The sequence below is a fragment of the Zonotrichia albicollis genome, chromosome 9 (genome assembly GCF_047830755.1).
Source record: "Zonotrichia albicollis isolate bZonAlb1 chromosome 9, bZonAlb1.hap1, whole genome shotgun sequence".
Taxonomy (NCBI): Eukaryota; Metazoa; Chordata; class Aves; order Passeriformes; family Passerellidae; genus Zonotrichia; species Zonotrichia albicollis.
The window spans coordinates 26,755,197-26,778,782 of record NC_133827.1 but is presented as its reverse complement, the minus strand read 5'-3'; the positions used below and the strand labels follow the sequence as shown (position 1 = coordinate 26,778,782).

Here is a 23,586-nt window from a genome sequence, read left to right as displayed (position 1 = left end):
AAGAAAGCCAGCTGGAGGCCTTTCCAAAGGAGGTGTCAGAGCAAGCTGTAACACTAGAAGAACAGGAAAAGCACAAAACCCAAACAGAGTCCAGCAGCTGCAATACACAAAGGACAACCAGAAGTAAGACTGGGAATACCAAAAGGAGGCTTTTCCCTTGGAAGTAAGAAAGGAAGAGCTCCAGCACAGAAGGTATGATTATATATGAACTTTAGAAATATGAAATCCTGCAATGACAAGGGAAAGTGGGAGGAAAGAAGAGAGCAATTCAGTGGGGAGCTGGGGGGCTGTGTTAGGCTGTGTGTGGAAGAGCTGACAGCTCTGGCACCAAGAATTGCTGAAGGAAGAAAGAAACAGAGGATATTTTTGTTGCAAAACATCACCAAGGCATCCTAAAATCTCTTCAAAAGTGAACAAAACCTAGATTTATAAAAGACAAATTGACCACATGGGATGACTGAACAAGGAACAAATTGGATCCTTTCCCCTCAAGCAGCAAGGCAGAGCTGTGTTTGTCAGAGGTTTGTGGTTAGGAATGCAGAAAGGAGGGCTTGTACAGCAGCTGCAGAGCTGGAGGGGCTTCCCCAAGGGCTGGGGTGTGAGTGGAACACAAGGCCCAGGGCAGGTGAGGTGACAGCCTCTCCCACTCCCCAAGGGCAGAGTGGGCTGCCCTAAGAGCCCTCAGCCCCCTGCCCCTCCCAGCCCAGCACCAGTGACAGGTTTTTCTGCACAGCTCCTTGTATCAAGTGGGAAACTTCTCACCTCACCTACCGGCCTAACCCTGGCAGCTCAAAGAGCAGAAATGCAGATTGGAGAGGTACAGGTGTAGCCCCAAACCCTGAACAGTGCACAGCTGGCACTGGAGGGATGCAGTGACCAGGACACACCTCAAGTTCTTCTGTGTACAGCAGAAACCATGAATTCCTGCACGGGATGGCAAAGCACTGCCCCCCATGGGCAGCATCTCAGGGGCAGCACAAGCACCCTGCAAGCCCTGCAGAGGCAGCAGCTGCCCACTCACCCCCAAGGTGTGTGTGACATTTTGACAGGCTACATGAGACTTGCTGCCCTTGCTTCACACAGCCTGCTGGAGGGTGAGCAAACAGGGCAAGACCTGAAACAGAGCAGAGAATCTAGGCTGGAAAGGGAAAATTATGCCCTGGCTACGTCCCGAAGCTGACTTGTACAAATGTTTCTCATTACAGTGTTAGAGATGGTCTCCACCCCGCTCTCTGGTGTGATTCTCTCAGAATCACACAAAGCATTCCCATGGCACTAGGTGCTGTACGGCTTTAATAATTGCCAGGTGGGAGGAGAGCAGGGGATGTTATGGTGACACAGTGAGCACGATCCTGGGCAGGGCCCAAACTGGTCCTGCCAGAGCCACGTTCGCAGCAGGCTGATGTTCCAACAGCCAGGAGGAAGGAGGGGCAGAAATGCTTCTTTCCTGGAGCAGCACTCAGCGTGTCAGTTCTCCCCAGCTCGTCTGCCTTGCTGGGGCCACCTTGCCATCTAGTGGTTCACACTGCAGAGCTGACACAGAGCTGGGTTCCTTCCTGCTGCAATCCTGTAATGCCCATGCTTTTGGCTTTTATGCACCAAAGGAAGAACTTCAAATTCCCTTGGATCTGCAGCCATTTCTTAGTGTGTCAGGCTGTCAGTAAAACGTGCTGTCATAGCATGAAGTCAGAAAAGAAGATGCATAATGCCTACTGCTTTGTACATATCACATCCTGTAAAAAAGGATCCTCTGCCCATCCAGCCTGAAGTGATATACTCATCAGGACATGACTGCTTTGGGTTGAATAGACCTTTCTTCAGCTTTTACAAAAAAAGTTTGTGAAAAAAACACTACTTCATTTTTAAGATTTTTTATAAGATTCGTTTTTTTGCCCAAAAAAGAAAGTGTTATCAGTAGGGAAGTAGATAAAAGTCAAAAGCAGAGTGATAGAAATCCCACCTGCTAATATACGAAGGGCTCCAAAAGATAAACTGCACACATTAAGATTCTTGACATTGCCTATACTAACATGAATATGGATATTAACTTTCTTTGCATGTCCCCTTCACACCCATTTTGACTTTTGTTTGGGCTCTGTCCAGCAGAGTTGCAAATTTTAATTTATTCCACCACCTCACCTAATGACAAGAACAAAAATACCTGCTTCATTTCATTTCAACATGAACTGTTAACTTTCTGTGACCACGTTTATAAATGGAAAATATGATGTCTGTATCCAAAATGGACTTCTCATGCAGATAATCCCAGATGAGAGTCTGGTTTGATATCTTTTCTGTATTTCTTAGCAGCTCCATCTGCTAGGCTCCAGAGTTATCTTTGTCATTTAAAAGGTGCTTGGCTGTGATCAGTCATGGAGTCAAGGGAAATCTCAGTACTCAGCTGTCTTCAGCCACTTCAATCTAGAAAGGCTTTTCCTGTGTTTATCTTGGTCAGTGCAGATAGAATGACAGGGTAGTTTGTCTCCCAGTTAAGGATCTTCCAACTCATTTTTTATGCCCTTTCTACAAAGAGAGCAGCAGACAAATGTAAGGAATAGCTATTCACTTTAACATTATAAATAAAAATTCTTTTGAACCGTCAACCTCTAAAGCATTAGAACCCACAAAATAAAAACCAGTTACAAGATCTCTTTGCACTTGCATGGGCAGTGTCATTATTCTAATAAACTTTATCCTCAGCTTTGCTGCAGAGGCCATGGGCTGCTGGAAGCAAGAGAAAACCAGCGCCTGGTTTTTTCCCACCCTGATCCTCTGCCTCTATGGATTCTTCTACATGATGAAACCATCAGAACCTTTCCTAACACCCTATCTAACAGGACCAGATAAAAACCTGACCACAGATGAGGTATGGCTTTATTCTATGATTTATTTTAACTGTATTGAAAAGAGAAATGGAAAACACTGTTTATTTTTTTTTTTTAAAGAATGAAAAGAAAAAAAAGCACAAATTTAACTAGCTCTGACAGGTTGCAATTTGCAGCAGACTGCATAAATAAAATATCCATTTAACAGATCCAAGATCCATTTGCCTGCCCAACAGTCCCATGCTGATTCAATGTGGTTCTATATTTTATGAATTCCTTCAGAGAAAAAACTTCCCTCTCCTCTACAACACCATTTAAAATACATGAACTTCCTTTCCTCAACAATAAGAACACTGACATTTTCTCTTCTGTTCTAGGTTACCAACCAGATTTTTCCAGTCTGGACATACTCCTACCTGGCTCTCCTTTTCCCAGTGTTCCTGCTCACAGACTACGTGCGCTACAAGCCCGTCCTCCTCCTGCAGGGCCTCAGCCTCATCGTCACGTGGCTGCTGCTGCTCTTTGCACACGGAGTGGTGGCCATGCAGCTGGTGGAATTCTTCTATGGCATGGTCACAGCCACCGAGGTGGCCTATTACGCCTACATCTACAGCGTGGTCAGCAGCCAACACTACCAGAGGGTCACCAGCTACTGCAGGAGCGTCACTCTGGTGGCAGCCACCGTGGCCGCCGTGCTGGGACAGCTGCTGGTGTCCTTAGCAGGCGTCTCCTACTTCCACCTCAACGCCATCAGCTTGGCTTCCGTGTCCCTGGCGTTCGTGTGCGCGCTCTTCCTGCCCATGCCCCAGAGGAGCATGTTCTTCCACAGGAAGGAGGCCCCTGAGCCCGTGCCTGGCAAAGGGCTGGCCGCGGGCACTGCCCCCGGGCCCCAGAGCTGCCAAGAGGAAAGGAGCCCTGACGCTGCTGCCGGGTCCCCGAGCCCCCAGCCCCAGGCCGGCAGTGCCGGGCCCCACGGGCGCCTGCTGGGCGTGCTGCTGCAGCTGGGCAGGGACCTGAGGCGCTGCTACGGCTCCCGCAAGCTCCTCTGCTGGTCCCTGTGGTGGGCTCTGGCCACGGCCGGCTTCAACCAGGTGGTGAATTATGTCCAGGTGCTGTGGGACTTGCGAGCCCCCTCGCACAGCTCCGCAGTGTACAACGGAGCTGTGGAAGCCATAGCAACGTTTCTGAGTAAGTCAGTGTTTAAACATTGATCACAATGACAGCCTCTGAAGTTTCACTTTAGTAAACTTTCTAAGTGCCATTCCATTGCAGGCGCTCCAGGGAGCCAGTGCACACCCTGTGCATTCCAGACCTAGGTCTTTGATGTACAACAGTTCAAATGTGAGTTATGTTGGTTTTTCTTTTATAGCAGACAAATAACTGTATTTTACCAGTATGCAGAAAGCGTGCAAGTCACACAGACATTGCATCTAGCTGGTAAATCCATTCAGAAGCACCCCTGTTTCTTTGGATGAGGCTATTGGGTGTTGGTATTTTTTCCCCCAAAGAAAATACTGCATTTTTTCCATAACAGTGCTATCAGCTTACACAGATGAGAGAAATTTTCTGTAAAAATTTTACACAAAATGAACATAATCCTCTCTTTTTTTTTTTCTAGTGAAATACCCTTGTGCAACCAGACAAAAAGAAAAATTTTAGTCATTGCATGATACAAAAAATTTCAGGGGAAAAAAGACACTATGAATCCTTATGATACTGATCTGAACCATTCCATTTTTGTACCAGGAGCATTGCTCACATCACACATGCAAAGTGAGGTTATCCAAAGGTAACATCAGAGGATACCATCCTGCCTTGGCTCACATTGTGCTATTGTAAAGAACTTGCACAAGATGTGGGGGTGTGTTTTATCAGAAAAAATAAACACATCTGCACCACACCTAATCATTCAGGTCACCCTTACAGTCTTTAAGGAGAAACAGATACCACTCTTGCAGCAGGCAACTAAATAGACCACATGAATCATGAATTTGAAGACCTCCTGTAGTATCTACTCCTTGATGAATTTCTCTCTCATGGACTTGCCTAGTTCTCAGTGTATAAGTATAGAAGTTTTTAAATATAATTTATAGAAGTTTAAGAAGGGTCTGGGACCCCTAAGATGGGCAGCCAGGTGGCTTAACTTTGCAACAGATGCATCTTCTAGGAGGCCCACAAAAAGCAAACCTATCCTGTTTTGTTCCTTGGATATACTTCCTTGATGCCTCAAAACTCACTTTTTTGACAGTTTACCTCTCTATGAGGTGCACAGAGCTAAACTGTTCAATAGAAGGTTTACTAGCCTAACTAGGAGAAGGTGGAAGAATTTCCTTCTTGAACTCCAAACCATGTTCCTAATTCTCTCCCCAGAGAGCCATGCTGTGTACAGACACCTAAATAATGAATCCTCCTACATTACAGTAAATTTATCCTGTGAAGTGGAATAAAGCACTAAGAATGGAATGGCAGAGACTTGATATATGCAGTTGTCTTAAAATGACCAGTCATCTGCACAGCTGCAGAAGCCATCAGAAATGCTTTCAAACTTCAGACTACTCTGCTTCATTATTCAGCATTGCCTTTTGGTATGTCAGTGTGGCAGGACTTGGTCATACAGGCTGTGGAGCAGATACAATATTTACATGTATTTTTTTCTCTTTTTCTAGGCTCAGTAACATCTTTCCTGGTACAATATATGCAGATTAACTGGGACCATTTTGGAGAACTGGCTTTAGGGATCTTCTCTGCAATAGATGCAGGTTGTCTGTTTCTCATGCATTTCTCTACCAGCATCTGGGCATGTTATGCTGGATATCTCATTTTCAAGGCATGCTATGTGCTCCTCCTGACAATAGCAACGTAAGTACAAAACATCACAATGCATCATCCTCATCTTGCACAGAATACTGACCCTACTCTGAGTTTGCTTTGGGCATCCTTTTCCTCAGAGGTAGCTGACCTAATGCTTGACATAACTGTTTAGGTAAGGACAAGAACACTTAAATGTCTGGTTATGTTGTTTTCATTCTTCCAAACAACCAGGAGAGAAAAATTGTCAAAAGGACATCGAACATTTACCTAAGCAGAAATTAAACAAAGCACAAGGTCATTTTGTTACTAAAGGCAATGGTAACTGCAAAATGTAGAAGCCATTTTCATCCTTCCTGGCATGAAAGATGCAAAATGAACAATAGGGACAAGCATACCTTGACAGCCATCCTTTAGGATCACCATATGTCTAGACCCCCTACTGATGACCCTTTTAGCATGTCATGAACTGCTTGAATGCAGGAAAAGACTCCATATAAAGTGTACCCCAACGTAATTTTATACAATTGATCATTAATGATATTAAGATGTAAAGAAGGAATAAAAAGGAGCATAGGACATATAAACTCAGATGAGATCTCACAGGAGACCAAGCTATTCTGTTGTCAGAAATAGAAATGCATAAATAATATTAACAACAAATATTTCGTCCCATGTAATAAATATAAAATGTTATTGCTCCAGTAATTTTCTTATTTGGAATGTCTTGAGACATACCACACTATTTCATTAACAAAAATACTGGATGCATTTTGTGTCAAACTCCAAAATTAATCAGATACCACTTTAAAAAATTGCTAACATTATAATGCATGGCAAGGTTATGCCTATCTTGAAGGAAGCCAAGTGAGCTCTTAATTGTCATTTTTGTAGATTGCTATTATATTATAGTTAATTACACCTGGACTATTTCAATATATTCTAAAAAAAAACCCCAACAAAGTAAAATCTTGCAAAAAACTCCCAAGCTAAAATTATTGAAAATGAGTCCTGAAGTAGTAACACCCTTTTGTTTGTATAGAAACTTTGCAGGTATATATTGTGAAGAAAGATGTTTTGATTATTGTCAAAAAAGATATTGCAAGTAAAAATCTATGGGCTCTTGACAGAAATAAATAGCAAGTTACCTCCACTGTCAAATCACAAAGCAAAATGTGACTTATTACCATGGAAAGCTTGATTAGAAGATACCCAGAGTGACCTCCCAGCCAGGGCAGAACTGCTTCAGTGCCAGAGCAAATCACAGCATTGCCAGGTCTCTGAAAGCTTCCAGCCATGGACTCTCTACAGCCTGTCTGGCATAGTCTGTGCAGGCAGAGCAGGAGCAAAGGGGAAGGGTACAGAGAGCTGATTCTACCTGATCATCTGAAAGCAAGGGTTAGAAAAGCAGCCCATGCAGTTCAAAAAAGCCCATTAAAATACACTATGGTACCCAAGACTTTTTTTTTTTAGAGAAAGCAATGAAGCAAACAAAGAAGCACCATTTCCTCTGTCCTTGATGAACCATCTGCTTGCATCACTTTCTCTTCGTCGACTGCTAGACAGCAATAGCTTTCCCAGGGGCAGTGACTGACCTGCCAGTTTCCTGTTAGGTTCCAGATCGCCATCAATCTGAGCATGGAGCGCTATGCCCTGATGTTTGGATTCAACAACTTCATTGCCCTGCTCATCCAGACCATTCTCACAATAGTTGTTGTAGATTCAAGAGGCCTGGGACTGGACATAGTGACTCAAGTAAGTGCAGTTACCTTACTTTCCTACTTACTGCTCAGCCAAGTCATCTTCAAAATTCCTATGCTAAAGGACAACTTAATCGTCTTTCCTCTATAGAAATCCAGACATCTTGTTCTTCCCTTGTCATTCTTCATCACTATTTGTCATCATTCTTCCCTTTTGCCTTTTAAAACATTTAGGACTACAGATGCTGGACTGTTAGTTTTCAAAGGGAGATAAATCAGAACATAACTAACCAGGCCCTGCTATCCAGCCAGTTTTAGTAGTTAATAGGACACCATCCTCTCTTCCCAAAAGCTCAGACTGGTTTGGTCAGATGCAGAATGAGAGTTCAGGACTGTTCTTATCCCTCTCCCTGTTGGACGTTTGTCAAGAGGCATAAGGAATGGAAGGGCAGTTCTTCATTTCACAGTTATCTGCTGTATCTCAGCAAAAGCTGAGATTTTGCTTAATCACAAGGCAAAAACTCAAGTGTAGAGAAACTGCCAGAACATGAGAAAATCAGAGTGACTCTCATCTTCAGAAGAAGGAGCATTTTTCTAATGTGTTTTTCATTAATTGTTCTGCCTTTTTCTCCTCCTCTCCCAGTTTTTAATTTATGGCAGCTACTTCACAGTCATACATGGGATTTTCATGATCAGAAGCATTTGTGTGCTGGTCTCACGCAAATGCCAAAGGAAAATAGTGAGATCTTGCACAGAGCAGCTGAACCAGGCTGAGCACGAGTCAAGAGAGCAGATTGACACAAGCTACATGACACGGCTGTAGGAGACAGGCAGGCTGGAGAAGGGCTTCTCCTGGGAGAAGGGCTCCCAGCAGGGAAGAAGAGCAGCATGCAGGGAACAGCAGTGCAAGAAGAACGTTCAACTGAGCCCTGAAAAGCTACGCTGAATCATTCCAGCACTTCAGCACAACATATGCCAGCAGAGAGCTCACCAGAATGGCACTGTGCCAAGAATACAAGATAAGTTTCTTTAGATTCTTATTTACATGTATATAAATAGCTTAAGGGCAGTAAGTTATACACAGAATCAGAGCAACCACCTTTGCCTCCCCCCATGTACGATGGCAGAGAGCAGAGTTCACCCTGCCTTGCTCACTGTAGCTCCTGAATGTGGTGCTGGCAAAGCTGCTTCTGTCACATTTGCTGATGCAGTGGCTGAGGGTGTGACTCCCCTTTGCACAGACCTTGTTCTGAACCAAGGAAGAAAAGATCATGTTTGCATCATTCTATTCTTTCATACCCACTACAGGCAGATGGGGGACAGGCTCCTCCTGTCTCACCCACAGCTCAGTGCACACAGGCTGCAAAAAGCTGGGCTTGCACAACCTGTCCTGGGAGCTTCACTGCAGCACTGCAACATCACAGTTATTGCTTGGCCCACATTTGAGAGCTACAAACACTGTGCTGACTTCACAGCAACCTCTGCCGAGAAGAGAATAACTCCAGAGTCCAAGCAAAAGGCAAGAGCACCTTTGTGCTTCCAGTAAAATTAAACTCAGGACTGGCTATCTTCCTCTTTCAGCAGGAAAAAAATAATATGAAAAGGCTTAAGTAGCACAGATTAAAACCAGAGAAGGACATTGTGGAGAAATTTAGCTGATTCCATAGAGGAAAATTCCAGATGAACAGGAATATCCAAGATTTATAACTGACACAAACAGTGAGCATCATGTGTGTTTTTGAGTGCCAAGTGAGGGAGGTCCACTGATCTTGGCCAAGAATTTGGCAGGATTAGCCAAACTCATGTCAAGAAGCTCCAAGTCCTACAGCTAATTTTGTCCAAAGGACAGTCCAGGAGAAGAAAAAAGACACTAGAAATGAGTTTGCATAGTGAATGTCTAATTTAGTATGAACCATATCCATATGCTGAAGTTATTTCTGTGCTGCTGTTTGCTTCTAGCTTCCAATATCTACATCTAACTAATAAAAACCACTTAGCATTTACAGAATATTTTTCCTGTAGAGACACAAGCCATCATTTGTACAGAAATACCAGCTTTTCATACCACTGTCACACACTGCAACACAGACAAAGTGCCCAGAGGCAAGGACAGGACCGAAGCAATTTGTTTCAAGTCACAAGAAGAATCAGTAGGATCTGACAAAATGAACCTGGCTAATTTTTTAGGCCTTTTGTTTACTGCTGTGCATTGTGGGGACATTGTCTGTTTTAAAATGGCTCTAAGCAGAACAGCTTAATCATTACAGTCATAAAAATAGGAGGTGCACTTAGTCTCCAGTGGCAGTTCATTTCTTACTGCAGAACTGAGGGCATGATGCTCCTGCCTGAAGAAACAAGGACAGAATCCAGGAGAGTAAGGACTATTTTTCTCTTCTCCCTTGTGAGTAGAAATCTTCTTTTGAGGCATTCAGTTTAGAACTAGATATCAGTCCCAGACTAGAAGTTAACAAGAGCTTGTCTTTAAATCAAAAAGAGGAACTTCATATTTTCAGTTCCATTCTTATGTTCTGGCTAGAGCTAACTGCTCTCTGTGTCTGTAGGATGCCACTGAGGAGCAAAGGACCGAGCAGACACAGTGTATTTGGCTTGCAGCTTTAGAGAAAACCATCTTCAGAAAACAGATAAGACTTCAAAGAAAAAATCCATTCCTATTCTCTCTAATCTCCAAAATAATGATTCTGATCTTGGAAGCTGGCAGGAAGCATTATGGGGAAAATAGGGGAGGAAGAAGGCAGCTCTCAGGAGTGTTAGGAGGAGAAAGACAAATCCTTATGTTATCCTGGGTTTTCAGCTGCAGATCAGAACTCAGCCAGCAGTCAGAGGTTTCTAAAAGAGTAAGATGTACACTTGCACCTGTGTGTTTGTGTACCTGCACACACACACTATGGAGAGGAGATAGCTCTCCTCTTGGTAGGTTACAAGGAAGGCTGGAACCCCAGGCTGTCTAGTTCTGTAGAAAAAGGAAATTCTCAACATCCACCTCTCCTAGCAACTTTTAGTACTGCTTGTCTTTCTTCCAGCATGTTAAAGGTTTCCAGGCAAACATGGAACTCCAGAGCTGGTCACATTCCTCCCCATAGCTGCAACCCCCTTCTAAATACACCACTAATTACCTTTGAAACTTTAGTGGCTTTGGGCACAAATCTTCCGTGAAGATACAGCCCAGCAAGCTGGTAAGGCCAGTTTGAGCAAACAAGGAACAAATGTGTGTTTGTGTTCAAAACATGCAGGTACTGCCCAAGCACTGTGTGGGCTACCAGAGAAACAGGAGCCAGCAGCCCTTTCAGCCCCTTCCCTTCCCAAGGTCCTTTCCCTGCCTCAAAGCCCTTGGCCAGGGAGGAAGATGAAGGGCAAGGGCAGGTCCAGCTCTCCTGAGCATTTCCTGCCTGCTTGCACCAATTTCAGCCCTGAGGGAACCTCCCATACCTGCAGGACCAGACCAGGCTCTGTCAAGCTCCCAAAGGGCCTCTCCTGCCAGGGCCTCAGCTTCTGCTCCCCAGGTCAACACACGTCCTACCAACAGGCTTCAGGGTGAACTCCAGCCTCTGATCAACCTTGGAAGATGCAGGCAGTACAGTCTAAAAAAAATGGGTAAAGGAAAGCAAAGCGGCAGCATTCCTCTGAAACAAGCCTGGTAATTTTTTAGCTAAGAACCTAGATTTAGCAGTTCAATTTAATCCCTTTGTCCTTAAATGACAGATCTGCTCCTATACAGAAGTAATTCCAGGCCAACTAATGGTAGGAAACATTTGCTGTCCCACCTCCCATAGCCCCAGCAGAGCCAGGACAGTCAGAGATGCCCCATGAGCCCAGAGGCCTCTGTGCTGTGCACGGGACAGGGACAGTCCAAATTGTAAAACTGGTTATCTGTCTTTCCATAAATCAGAGACCAGAGCTTTTATGGTATTTATTAACAGAAAGAATGCAATCATTGCTTTCTTGTCACAACAGGTCTTATTAATCATTAGCTACACTAAGTCTTATAGGTTTATCTTAAAAATAGAACTCAGTTTGCTGACAAAACCCATAAAGAACACTTTCCCTACAATCTTCATGGACAAGTTCTGCAAGAAAGAACAACTATGACAAGCTGTTGTTATTATTATTATTATTATTTAAATTCTGATAACATTTTCAAGTTTAGAAATAACTTCTTGGAAAAAGTTACAGAAATATCTGACTACCACCAGCTTAAAAGGGTGGTTTCTCACTTCTCTGCAAGACAAAGTCATCCTAGGAAGAACTGCACCTGAATCCACAGGAAATTCTCCACAGCCAGAGCCTTGACAGGTAATTCATCATTATTTGGGAGTGTGCTGGCTACTCACTTGCTCAGTGCATTTGGAGGTGATGCAAGATTTATGGAGATGTTGCTGATCAGTCCAGGGTGTAATTTTTTATATTTTTATCACATTTCAAATAAGGGCTTGAGTTAAAGATACTAGAGACTAAATTGTAGTTACAACTATTTGTAGGAGAAAGATGACAGAGACAATTTTTAAAAATCAAGTTACAAGGTTAGGGCTGCTTTTTCTAACATTCCTCTGAGCTCACAGAAATATTGTCTTTATAACATATGATTTATACTAAGTTTTAATGGATATCATCTCACAGTGCAAGCAGAAGCACTTTTTCAAAAGTGCCTGCTATAGAGTGAAATTCAGCAATTTAAGATACACAGCTTGTAGCAGCATGATTAGACATCAGCTAGTGCTTTAACTTGCTTATGATTGAAAACACTGTTTCACTTATTTCAGGATCAGTGAAATTGACTTTTTAGCACAAAAGTAGTAAAATAAACTTAAAAAACCAAATCTTTCTTGACTTCTTTTTGCTGCCAGCTACACTGAAGAAACAAGCCTTTTTTTCCTTTTGGTCATCACTTTCAAAAGTGAAGTCAATAGTTCTCTATTCTAAGCCTGAGCAGGTACCATGAGCAGATAGTTTCTGGGTCTTTCTTTACCCTCTCCAATGACTGGAGTGCAAGAAACATGGTGAGTGTTAAGGCATTTTTAAGAAGCTGAGGTCAAAATGGGTTGAGCTCCCTGATGACTTATTGCCATCAAGAACATTTGCATGGTCACTGTGTCAAATCAGTCAACAAAAAAATCAAACAGATTTGCAAATCAACAGACAAAAACCTCCTTGAGCACACAGAATGAGCTTTGATCTCACACTTTGCCCACCCATTTACTCAGAAATGAGGCTATAATGGAACTTTATTCTTCTGCTACAGCACAGTCACTGAGCCCTAAGCACGGCACTAGAACAACCTTTGACAGACAATATAGAGTTTACCAGGGCTGGTGCACCTTGATCCAGTTGCTCATTTCCAAACTGCAGCTGTGGTGCCAGGCAGGTTCAGTGAGGGAACATTGGCTTAGGCATGTGGCACAGGTGGAGCCATGCACTTCACTCGTGAGACAGAAGTGACAATGCCCTTTATCAATATAACAAAGTTCAGTGGTAAATGTGACAGTGGTTTAACAAGACTCAACAGGAAAGTGTGCTTGATTTAGTGCAGAGATGGCAAGATCAGGTAAAACTTTCAGAGAGACCCTCCTCCTAAGTCATTGGGTTCTAAACTCCTCTCAGAGAGGAGCCTGGGTGCAGCTTAGACCCACTCCTAGTCCCAGATTTGGTCAACTGCTTCCATCTAAAGGATTATGCAATAAATGCAATAAGTTCTTTATACGACTTAGCCAAGGTTTCAAGGCTGAGCATGCTGTTAGTCACTTACCAAGAATGTGTTGCAGCAAAGAATCTCAGCCTCAGGAGCGTGCCAGAGGTGTCCCTGCCCAAGAGGAGATCCAGGAGTGCAGCTCAGTGCAGGAGAGCTTGAGATCACTGGTTTGGTTACATCTACACACCAGCCAGACATCTGAGCCACCTCTGCAGGCAGCCCTTGGTTGTCACACTGCCCCCTGTCCCCCTAAGTCCAGTTACACTGGATGCCACCACCACAGCCCTCATTGGTGGTTATGGCTGCAGGGGAGTGACTGCAGGTTTAGTTAAAAAGTAAACTTGAAAATTAATTTTTACCAACTGTGAAGAGCACCTATTCTTTCTTTGACACCTTTTTCTTTTTTTTTTTGTTTAGGTAGATTATGGATTGCTGGAAGGGAGCCGTAAGCCACAGCTGGATTTATCCCACGGTGATCATCTGTGCAAATGGATTTTTCACCACAATGAGGCCATCAGAATCTTTTCTCACCCCCTATCTAACAGGACCAGACAAAAACCTAACAGCTGAAGAGGTATGTAACTATTCTCTTAAACAGTAACTAAAATGTTTAAAGCATTAGGCCTTACAGCAGTAACTGAAGGGAAGATAAGTGTGAATATTTTATCTAAAGCTCCGTATTTAAGATGCTTCTGGAAAAGAGTAGGGAGTCGCCTCTGGCAGGAGGTCCAAACTTTAAAGTCCCTATATGCTCAGGACTTTGAAACCCCTTTGGTGGTTGATATTTTTGGCAAAATCAGGTCAGCTAGTTCCTCTCTCCACCCCAGAGGAGACATTTATTTATACTTACCATGGAATTGATTACACCGACAGAATTGATTTCAAAACATAAGAAAGCTAAGCAGCCTCCACAGCTAAGCAGCCTTCCCCTTATGAGTTGTAAGCTTATTTCCTATATTCCCTATATTTCATGCATTCATTAACCTTTGGAGGTTAAGTTCACATTCAGAAAAATTGGGGGTTTTTGACAAGAACTCCACTCCAAGCTTCCTTGCTATGTGCTGTGTTCAGCACTGGCTGCTTCAGGAGTACACCTCCCAACAAAAGGGGACATGGTTAACACGTGGCTGAGTCATGGAGCTAATGGTATAATTAGAAAGCACAGGCTTGCTACACCCACATACAGCTAATATGAGGAACAGTCATTCCTGATGTGCAGTAGCAAATGTTAAGGCAGAATCCACCAGCACACTGTGAACCCAAGGTTTCTGCTGAAAAAAGGTATTTACGGTTTAGGTTGTCAGGGAGTTTTCTTCTCCCCCCTTTTAATTTTTTTTTTTTGTAACCACAAGAGAAATCATTATTTCTTATACAAATCACACAGATAGCACCATAGAATGCCTTAATTCTGATTTCAGCAAGAATCCTTAACTCAAAATCAAGCAGAGTACAGATATTGTCTCTTTCAGCCAAACTCACCTCCAGTGAGTTAATTCAATGAGGCAATTCTAAGTTCAGAGAAACAAAAGAAGTCACACAGAAAGATACAGTGAACCTGCTGCTCACTATGCAAAATCATTCCAGTACCTGTTCAGAAGTAAAAAGCATTCCTCCAGCATTTGATACAGTTCCTTTCTAGTCTAATTGCTTAAGCAGAGAACAAGAGATAGGAATGGATACCTTAGCAGGCCCCACAATTACTGGGCAAGACCTGTCCAAAACAGGCAACTTAGAGTCACAGAAGGTTGCTTTGTGATGTGCATCTATAAGGATACCTGCCCCAGGTGGGCCCAAACTGCCTGGGCAAGCACTGAGCTTTAGTGGCAACCACAATAAGCACCTTCCAACTCAAAATCAGAAGTTTTAGAAAAAAGAGAAAGAATTTCTTCACAGGCCATCTATGTATTTAACTCCAACTTAAACTTACTGAAAGACTTCTTCAAATTTACTTTAAATTAGAAAAAAACCATAAAAGGTGCAGTACACTAGTAGCAGTTACACACTCTGCACAGTTCCAGTTCCCCTTTGTAAGAAGCACATACTTTTTTTTTTCTATACCTAACAAGGGAAAGACGTGACCAAAGGTATACAATGACTCACATTAAGTTAAAATAGGCCTTCATTTTCATATACTGGAGGGAATAGGATTTGAAACCAGAGAGACATCAGACACAAAGTCATAACTGCTTTAAACAGTTGCACATAAAACCTGCCTTCTTCATAGGCCTTTACTGGAATTACTTGTTAAGCCAATCTGTTTCTTTAGAGGAGAATAGCATCACTGTCTTTAGTCCTTACATAGTGAAGTCAGAGTCTGGTAACTAAAAGCAGTTTAAGCCTGCACTGTTCACACATTCCAATGTTTCATATCATCACAACTATGTCATTTCAGCAGTAACACCATCAAAAACCATCCAAGAGGGTATTTTAAACATATGGGGGGTCGGGGCTGCTTTGTTTGTTTAACATCTCCTCTTTCATTGTGTTCTAGGTTACCAACCAGATTTTTCCAGTCTGGACATACTCCTACCTGGCTCTCCTTTTCCCAGTGTTCCTGCTCACAGACTACGTGCGCTACAAGCCCGTCCTCCTCCTGCAGGGCCTCAGCCTCATCGTCACGTGGCTGCTGCTGCTCTTTGCACACGGAGTGGTGGCCATGCAGCTGGTGGAATTCTTCTATGGCATGGTCACAGCCACCGAGGTGGCCTATTACGCCTACATCTACAGCGTGGTCAGCAGCCAACACTACCAGAGGGTCACCAGCTACTGCAGGAGCGTCACTCTGGTGGCAGCCACCGTGGCCGCCGTGCTGGGACAGCTGCTGGTGTCCTTAGCAGGCGTCTCCTACTTCCACCTCAACGCCATCAGCTTGGCTTCCGTGTCCCTGGCGTTGGTGTGCGCGCTCTTCCTGCCCATGCCCCGGAGGAGCATGTTCTTCCACAGGAAAGAGGCCCCTGAGCCCGTGCCTGGCAAAGGGCTGGCCGCGGGCACTGCCCCCGGGCCCCAGAGCTGCCAAGAGGAAAGGAGCCCTGACGCTGCTGCCGGGGCCCCGAGCCCCCAGCCCCAGGCCGGCAGTGCCGGGCCCCACAGGCGCCTGCTGGGCGTGCTGCTGCAGCTGGGCAGGGACCTGAGGCACTGCTACGGCTCCCGCAAGCTCCTCTGCTGGTCCCTGTGGTGGGCTCTGGCCACGGCCGGCTTCAACCAGGTGGTGAATTATGTCCAGGTGCTGTGGGACTTGCGAGCCCCCTCGCACAGCTCCGCAGTGTACAACGGAGCTGTGGAAGCCATAGCAACCTTTTTGGGTAAGCAATCATTAGCAGGTACTTGTAACCCATCCTGTGCTGAGGGACTCTTCAGAAATGTGTTTGGTACCTTTCCACCTCCTATGAGAGCTAAGTAAACAGACAGAGATAAACAGTGTGCAAAGCATGATTTTACTATAAACTTTTACAGTGGGCTCTTCAAAATTAGTCTTAAAAACATGTATAAATAAGCTTTTCCTTCTTAGAGGAGACTCATTCTGCCAAAATGTTTTAAGATTACTGCTCTGTTTAGACCACGTCTTTAACCTTAAGTAAGCACATTAAAACTGTGCAATGATATCTTCCATATTCTTCCTTCAAATACACCTTAAGCTGGCTGGTTTAAGAATTAAAAGAACATGTTAGCAGATACACTCCTCTAAGTATTACTCAGAGCATACTGTGAAAATGTCTATTTAGACACTGGATTAAAAATCATTCCAGTCTTAGTGCTCCTCAACAAATACCCTGACTACATCTGTGTCCTGATTGGCATGTTTGCCACAACTAAGGGGTTGTACTCAACCCCTGTATGGGCCATTCTCTTCAGAGTTGGACTTGATGGTCCTTGTGGGTCCCTTCCAAGTTAGAATATTTTGTGAAACCATTTCTGTGATGCGACAAGGCTGAGAGCACTGTAATTGTTTACCCTTGAAAACCAAGTAATCTTATTAATGTGCATAGAGACTTGAAGGGGAAGAGCAAAGAGGATGGAACCATGCTCTTCCCAGTGGTGGCCAGTGCCAGGACAAGAGTCAAGGGGCACAAAATCAAGCAAAGTTCCACTTAAACACAGAGGAACATTTTTATTCCAAGGGTGATTTTAAACAGGAACAGGTTGGCCAGAGATGTGGACTCTCCATCCTAGAGTCAAAACCTAGGCACAATCCTGAGCAGTTTCCTTTAGCTGTCAGCTTTTAACAGGGCCATGTGACCTCCATATCTTCCAACCTCAGCCATTCTGCTTCTCATTAGTTACCTGATCCACCCAAATTCCATTTCTCTTTAGCCACAGAAGGGTATGGGTAAAGTGAAACTTCATTTACATGGCTGTACAACATCAATACAACCTCCTTATGGAGCTCCCATTTACACAGCTGTCTCTCCCCATATTCCGGGAGCTGTATCCCACACTGCTACAGGCAATTGTCAGGTTACTTTTCCTCCCTGCAATCAGCCTGAAAATCCATTTTACTGAAGCTACTCCAGAACTTCTGACTATTGCTTTGAACAGAGTTCCCAAAGTCTTTCTTGCCCTTACTTGGCATTTGACACACCTTCAGAGTACAGAAGACACTCACAGCACTGGGAACCACTGCTCATGGTTACAGAAGACACTGACCACTGGGAACCACCGCTCACGGCAGGGATGGACCAAAGGGATTGGTTTGCTCCAATTTCTGGAATTCTGATGAACACCACATATAACCAGCAAAAAAACTCTAGTTTTTCTGTTAGCCCACCCACCTGAGAACATGGGGTTTGCTACACTGTAATTGACTCAAGTAAGGGTTTAACATGTGATGGCCAATAGGACATTGACAAATGCAGTTTCATAAGGCTTTTCATCCGAACCTGTAAATACACTTCCAGTAAAACAAAAAAGGCATAAAGTGCTAAGATTTTCTTTCCATAAAGAACTTCACATGAAGTAACTGAACTCATTATACATATTTTGACAGAAAATGCTTGGTGGGATTGTTCTTCTCTTTGCTCATAGTTGTCTAAAAACAGAGCAACAACAGATAGTGCACTGCTGCCTCCAGCCTTAGGCATGAGGCACTTTCCCAGTGCACTTCAGGCAGTGAAGGGTCTAAACAAGGAAGAAAACATCCAAACTAACAGAAGACTCCCACATCCCTAACAAGAAATATGATCCATACCATTACCAAAGTCCACTGTGAGCAAGACTGAAGAGCTCCTGGCATGATCCAATGACAGTTATGCAACAGCTCTCAATGATAATGTTTCCAGGTTTTAATTACTACTTTTCAAATTTTAGGTTCAGCAACATCCATGGCAGTTGGATATGTCAAAGTAAACTGGGATCTCTCTGGAGAACTGGCTTTGGGAATTTTCTCTGCACTGGATAGTGGTTCTCTGCTTCTTATGCACTTCACTGACAACATCTGGGCATGTTATGCTGGTTACCTTGCATTTAAAGCTTGCTATATGCTCCTTATAACGATAGCCACGTAAGTACAACACACAACTCTTCTAACTAAATTGATTTAAATCACTGTCAAAATTTTATATTTATCAAAATTTTACTGGACGTTTCCCTAGGTATAAATACAAACAGGTTATGACAGCAACATATATTGTTACTAGCCTGTATATACAAAATTATATGACCTAACCATTACAACAGTACACTCCAAAAGAGAACAAGGTAGCTTCTGCACTTGGCCATTCAATAACCAAGGCATGAGTGTTCTCAAAATGATCCAATGAATATACACAGGTATTTAGCAAAAATATTCATTCAAGGGTAAATAAGATGCACAAAAGTCACAAAGCCAGAAAAGCCAAAAACATTTCTGTCAAAATGAAGCTGATAAAGCTTAATAGCCAAGACTGAAGTGATCTTGTCCTTTGAAGAGTGCACTGTGCCCATTAAACTGTTCCCATAAGTGCATCCACCCGTCCTTGTTCTCCACGGTTTTGTGAACATGTGCATTCATTGTCAGGTTTCAGATTGCTATCAACCTCAGCATGGAGCGTTATGCTTTGATGTTTGGCTTCAACAACTTTGTTGCACTGGTGATTCAGACAATTTTAACTGTTGTTGTAGTAGATTCAGGAGGTCTGGGACTGGATATCAGCACTCAGGTAAGCCACTGAGTCCCACTGCTTAGTTTCCTTACTCTCCTTCAAAAGCAGGTTCTACTCCAAGATTAGCCTGTGGTAATGTGCAAGCTCAGGACAGTTACTCATCTGGAAAATGACTCATTTAAAGTCTACTGGCTTGAACTACTACAACCTGTTTGTCCTCTAGGACTCCCAGTACTGGGATGACTGGAAAATATTCTGTGTTCACAAAACAGAGGGCAAAGGTGACCACCTATTACTTTGGGTATTCTTTAAATTCAAGGCTTACTATTCACAAGTTTATAGTCAAAATACCCTAATAACCAGAAGCAGGAAGCCAGTTGAAAGACAACCTACAGGTCAATTACTAGGGTAATTCTAAGTTACATAGTTCCAGTGGACACACCTTTAAAGTTACTGTAATTCTGAAAATTAACTCATTGCAATTCCCCATTAAATTTCTAAAATTAGTTTAAAGGGAGACACAGAATGAGTCTAAGACTCTAGGTTTCATGTTCCCAGAAAAAAGACAAAGTGCAAGACAGCTGTCCTCCCTTACTGAGGTGGGGAAGGACATATCAGAACCTTGTCTCCCCCTTTTACAACCACAGAATTTCTATAGTGTAAAGTCAAGCAGTCCAGACTTCTTGAATCCTCTCAAGATAGGGACATTCTGGGCACATGTAACAGGGAAGGGAAGGCAGCAATGGAGAGACACCCCTTAGAATCAAAAACTGTTTTTCCTGTTAGATAACTACTTTTCTCCCTCCCCACCTCCATTTCCCAGTTTCTCATTTATGGCAGCTACTTCGCAGTCATAACTGGAATTTTCCTGATCAGAAGCGTGTACACCATAATTTCCATCAAATGCAGAAATACAAGTGTGGCTGCTGAAAGCACTGCCCCTTAACAACCAAGACAAAAACAATGGTTACAAGCAACAATGCAGAAGGCTCCGTCATCTGGACAAGAAATCAAGAGAAATATAACATTCAATCAAGGAAAACTGGTCCAGGTTGAAGCAAGCTGTTCATGAGCCTACTGCACAGAGAGCTTTGTCAACAAGATGATGCATTTGCTCAATTTTCTTCACCAAAAGTTTAATACAAACATTCCTCAAACAGTCTTCTAATTCAAGTTTAGTGATCTGACATACATATTTCTATTAAGGCTCAGTGAGCACAAGGACATACAAATGCCTGAACCTCACACCAGAGGAACTCACAGAACAACGCTGGGACTTTGCCTTCTACTGAGTATTTCAATTTAAGGCAACTTATTCTCTGACAGAAGACCATCAGACATGCCCAGGCAATCTAAAGCAGTTGAACCATACAATGACTTTTCAGATAATTTGTCACAGAAGCCTTTGGAAAACTTCAAGGCTTTCTCAACTGGACATCACATCTCCCTGACAGAGCTCAGGATGGTCCTGCAAGTGTAGCATCTTCTTACACTTGTAACAGCTGATGTTTAGGACTGAAGTCTAATTAAGAGGGCTCCATATTAATTTCTGTATAAGGGGCCTAGAGTTATCAAGTGAAGTGCTTTGATGCTAAAGCACAAACATACAGCTTTTAGGCAACTATGCTATTTGCATGAACAATTGAGGGAATAACTGCAGAGATCTCCATGATAAAAAAAACATTTAAAATCAGAGGTGAAAAATTCATTTTGTAAATAAAGCTAATTTAAAACCTAATCAACGAAACACTAATGGTGTCAGTTAATGCTCAATATACAGAAAACTCAAAACAATACAAGATCTTCAGCTTATCTGGAATTGGACAAATCTAAAATCCATGAACACAGACTAAAGAGGTGTGCTTGTGCATAGTTAAAGTTGCAAACCTTTTACCTGTCATAAGTCAGTTATGAAAAATAAAGACTTCTACAGCATATTCTAAACTACATGCCTTGCATACTTCAATCAGTTTCTGTATCTCAGCAGTAATATTTGGATTAGAACAATCTCTACACATGCTGGTCTCATTAGCCCTTGCCCAAAGCGTAATTCACACCACTGTAAGTGAAGAAGGCACAGAATTCTTGTTCTTTCATAACACTTTTCATCTCATTGACAAGACATGTCTTTGATTCAGTCCAGTTCTCTGCACTAAGCATTTTTAAATACTCCACAAGCCCAGCTGAACCCCTGCAGTTCTCCACTCTCCACTGCATTTACCTCATACTATCCAAAGCAGCCAAGGCTGGGGAACAGGCAGAGTTACAACTATTTACACTGTGCTAAAATACAGTGGTGAGAGTAAGGGTGTTACTAATACCCTGCAAACCTCCAGTTGCTGGGGATTTCTTCAGTGAATTCCTCAGAGAATGTTGGGAACTGAACTGAACACCACACTGTTGAACAGTCTCCATCAGAAACAAAAGAGAGCCTTCAAGCCTGTTTTAAATATACCAACAGGACAAAACCAGACATTTAAGTTCAGAAAACTTGCAGCATGTTTTATGAGTTGCCTGTCTCCAGCTTGGTATCTCCAAAGTTTAAAAAACAAAACCAAAAAGAAATTACAATCCCCACAGGCAGGCAACAAAAGTCAAAAGCATTAGCACAAATGTTTTTACAAGCAGAGGTCAAACCTTTCAGATGCCCTAGAAAAACCTAGCCAACATTCAGGCAGTCAATTACAAGTGAAATGTCTTACCTTGAAGAATTTTCATGTTTATCTCAAATGGACTCACATGTTCTTTTTAAAAAAAGTCAATCTCACCTTATTTATTCCTATTATCCTAAGATCTGTTAGAATTTTATTCTCCAGCTGGTCAGAAACCTTTAAGCTTGCAGTTTATGTATTCACAATATACTTACATTATTTGCTTAGTTCCAGTATTACACTTGAACTGTAGCCAAATTTATCTCTGTTTAAAACACCAACTACTTTGATGCAGTTATATTTTCCTTGAATCTTATCACTGTTACAGAGGAAGACAAGCCAGACATTTTTCCCCTACAAGTTTCACTGTAGTATGGCACAAAATATTTCTGTAAATTAAAAAAATAAATTTAATATTCCACAGGAGCTCTTACTGATAGGTATCAGTTTTTAATAAAGAGAGGGCTATTACATCTGTGGTTCCTTGGCCTGCTGTTACACACTGTTCAGAGCACAACTAAGGCTTGTTCAGAGCCTGTCATTAGTTACCCATAATAAGGTGTCCTTTGCTGCAAACCTCCTCTCCAATAACTACCCTTGCCAGTGCTTCCAGCGTCCTTCATGACATACTCTATGCAAACAACCCAAACCTCGCCTAACACTCTCCTGTGTGACAGGTCACTTCACTTGAGCTAGAACAGTGAGCTTCATCACAAGGGCAAAAAGAAACACATCCAAGTGAGGATGTGAAAATTTTAGGCTTAGCTCACCTTTAAACACACTGCTTTGGACACCTCATCTGTATACAAGACGCAGTGTGTACATTTTCATCCAGTACATGTTACTGCACAGAAATAATGCTACACAGGGTTTTTTTTTCTAATATTTATTTTTTCACCTGCAAACTGTAGCAAAACATGATCAGCTTTATTATGCAGACAGGTATCCCTCTAACATTAGAGATTTAGGCATGTATAAATAGAAGAGCTCTTAGGAAAGGAAAACATTTTGAGAAATGAACAAACCTTCAATTTAACTTCGTGACTTCCAATACCAATGGTTAAAATGATGCAGCTCATTCATTCCAAGAGATACAACAGCACCTTAAAGTGGCTGATCTATTCCCCAGTAACATTTTCACATAACAATGTGTTAAAGTTACAAATACTGATATGCACAAATAGCTATTTTCTAAGAAAAATATGTACAGTACTGCAGCATAATGAGTGTGGTATCTGCAATAACTTATTAGCCAATTGTAATACACATGATACCGCTACTTTGTACCTGCCACTTCACAGGTTCAAGGATGTAACCACAGCCCTCTGTTTTGCACGTTATTACCTGGTGGGGGGTTGGTTTTCTTGCTTTTTGTGTTGGGTGGTGGTTTTTTTTCCTTTTTGAAACTTTTTAAAGGTACACAATGCAGGCTTTTATTTTTACTTCTTAAAGACTTCTTTTGTGTTTAAAGCTAATATCAGTGAAACAAGACAACAGTGCAAGAGGCGCAGAGATGTTATGTGACCACATAAGAGTTCTTTTGGGTAAAGTGTCTATAAGGCTATAAGAAAGGATTGGTTGATGAGCTTCCTGTTGGAAATTGTCCTGTTGGTGCACCAGCCTGAGGGAAAAGGAACAAAGAAAAATAAGGCAAGTATTTTAAGATTTTTTTTCCATATTGTAAATAATAAATGCAGAATATATTTTAAAAAAATAACCTGCTGGGGAGTACTTCTGTTTTATATTGCAATCTGCTTTCTGCTGCTTCTCTGGAATAACACTACTCTGGGAATATGTATCAAAGTACTTCTGCTTTGATCT

The 23,586-nt window shown here is 42.5% G+C and overlaps 3 protein-coding genes across 14 annotated transcripts in view; 2 read left to right on the top strand and 1 right to left on the bottom strand.

The window, feature by feature from the left end:
• The first annotated feature begins 37 nt into the window (after nt 1-37).
• On the top strand, nt 38-8,163 carry LOC102066606 (thiamine transporter 2). 3 transcript variants are annotated; one of them, XM_014268668.3, is made up of 6 exons: nt 38-192; nt 2,701-2,866; nt 3,203-4,013; nt 5,492-5,684; nt 7,247-7,388; nt 7,977-8,163. In XM_014268668.3, exons 2-6 carry the CDS (start codon nt 2,717-2,719, stop codon nt 8,154-8,156), a joined length of 1,476 nt encoding a protein of 491 aa, XP_014124143.2. In that variant the 5' UTR covers nt 38-192; nt 2,701-2,716; the 3' UTR covers nt 8,157-8,163. The 3 variants fall into 3 exon arrangements, with proteins under 3 accessions (XP_014124143.2, XP_074403190.1, XP_074403189.1); XM_074547089.1 differs by lacking the exons at nt 7,247-7,388; nt 7,977-8,163 and adding an exon at nt 7,107-7,242; XM_074547088.1 differs by lacking the exon at nt 38-192 and having other exon boundaries at nt 2,663-2,866.
• LOC102061049 (thiamine transporter 2) lies at nt 7,256-23,387 on the top strand. Of its 3 annotated transcripts, XM_074547090.1 has the most exons (7): nt 11,593-11,644; nt 12,273-12,348; nt 13,455-13,611; nt 15,529-16,339; nt 18,342-18,534; nt 19,030-19,171; nt 19,938-23,387. In XM_074547090.1, exons 3-7 carry the CDS (start codon nt 13,462-13,464, stop codon nt 20,058-20,060), a joined length of 1,419 nt encoding a protein of 472 aa, XP_074403191.1. In that variant the 5' UTR covers nt 11,593-11,644; nt 12,273-12,348; nt 13,455-13,461; the 3' UTR covers nt 20,061-23,387. The 3 variants fall into 3 exon arrangements, with proteins under 3 accessions (XP_026650692.2, XP_005489357.2, XP_074403191.1); XM_026794891.2 differs by lacking the exons at nt 11,593-11,644; nt 12,273-12,348 and adding an exon at nt 7,256-7,388; XM_005489300.4 differs by lacking the exon at nt 12,273-12,348 and having other exon boundaries at nt 11,508-11,644.
• AGFG1 (ArfGAP with FG repeats 1) overlaps nt 23,094-23,586 on the bottom strand; it is a 35,540-nt gene continuing 35,047 nt past the window's right edge. For all 8 annotated transcript variants that reach the window (XM_074547082.1, XM_074547080.1, XM_074547081.1 and 5 more), the window contains one exon: nt 23,094-23,386. In XM_074547082.1, the coding sequence (XP_074403183.1) occupies nt 23,327-23,386 (60 nt within the window). In that variant the 3' untranslated portion in view covers nt 23,094-23,326. The remainder of the gene's footprint in view (nt 23,387-23,586) is intronic.

Excerpts from the sequence above, each read along its gene's own strand:
- LOC102061049 (XM_026794891.2), top strand. The coding sequence starts at position 13,462 with ATGGATTGCTGGAAGGGAGCCGTAAGCCACAGCTGGATTTATCCCACG. Across the intron at positions 16,340-18,341 it reads AGCCATAGCAACCTTTTTGG|GTTCAGCAACATCCATGGCA; the intron begins GTAAGCAATCAT and ends TTCAAATTTTAG. Across the intron at positions 19,172-19,937 it reads GACTGGATATCAGCACTCAG|TTTCTCATTTATGGCAGCTA; the intron begins GTAAGCCACTGA and ends TCCATTTCCCAG.
- LOC102066606 (XM_074547088.1), top strand. The coding sequence starts at position 2,663 with ATGGGCAGTGTCATTATTCTAATAAACTTTATCCTCAGCTTTGCTGCA. Across the intron at positions 2,867-3,202 it reads AAAACCTGACCACAGATGAG|GTTACCAACCAGATTTTTCC; the intron begins GTATGGCTTTAT and ends CTTCTGTTCTAG. Across the intron at positions 7,389-7,976 it reads GACTGGACATAGTGACTCAA|TTTTTAATTTATGGCAGCTA; the intron begins GTAAGTGCAGTT and ends CTCCTCTCCCAG.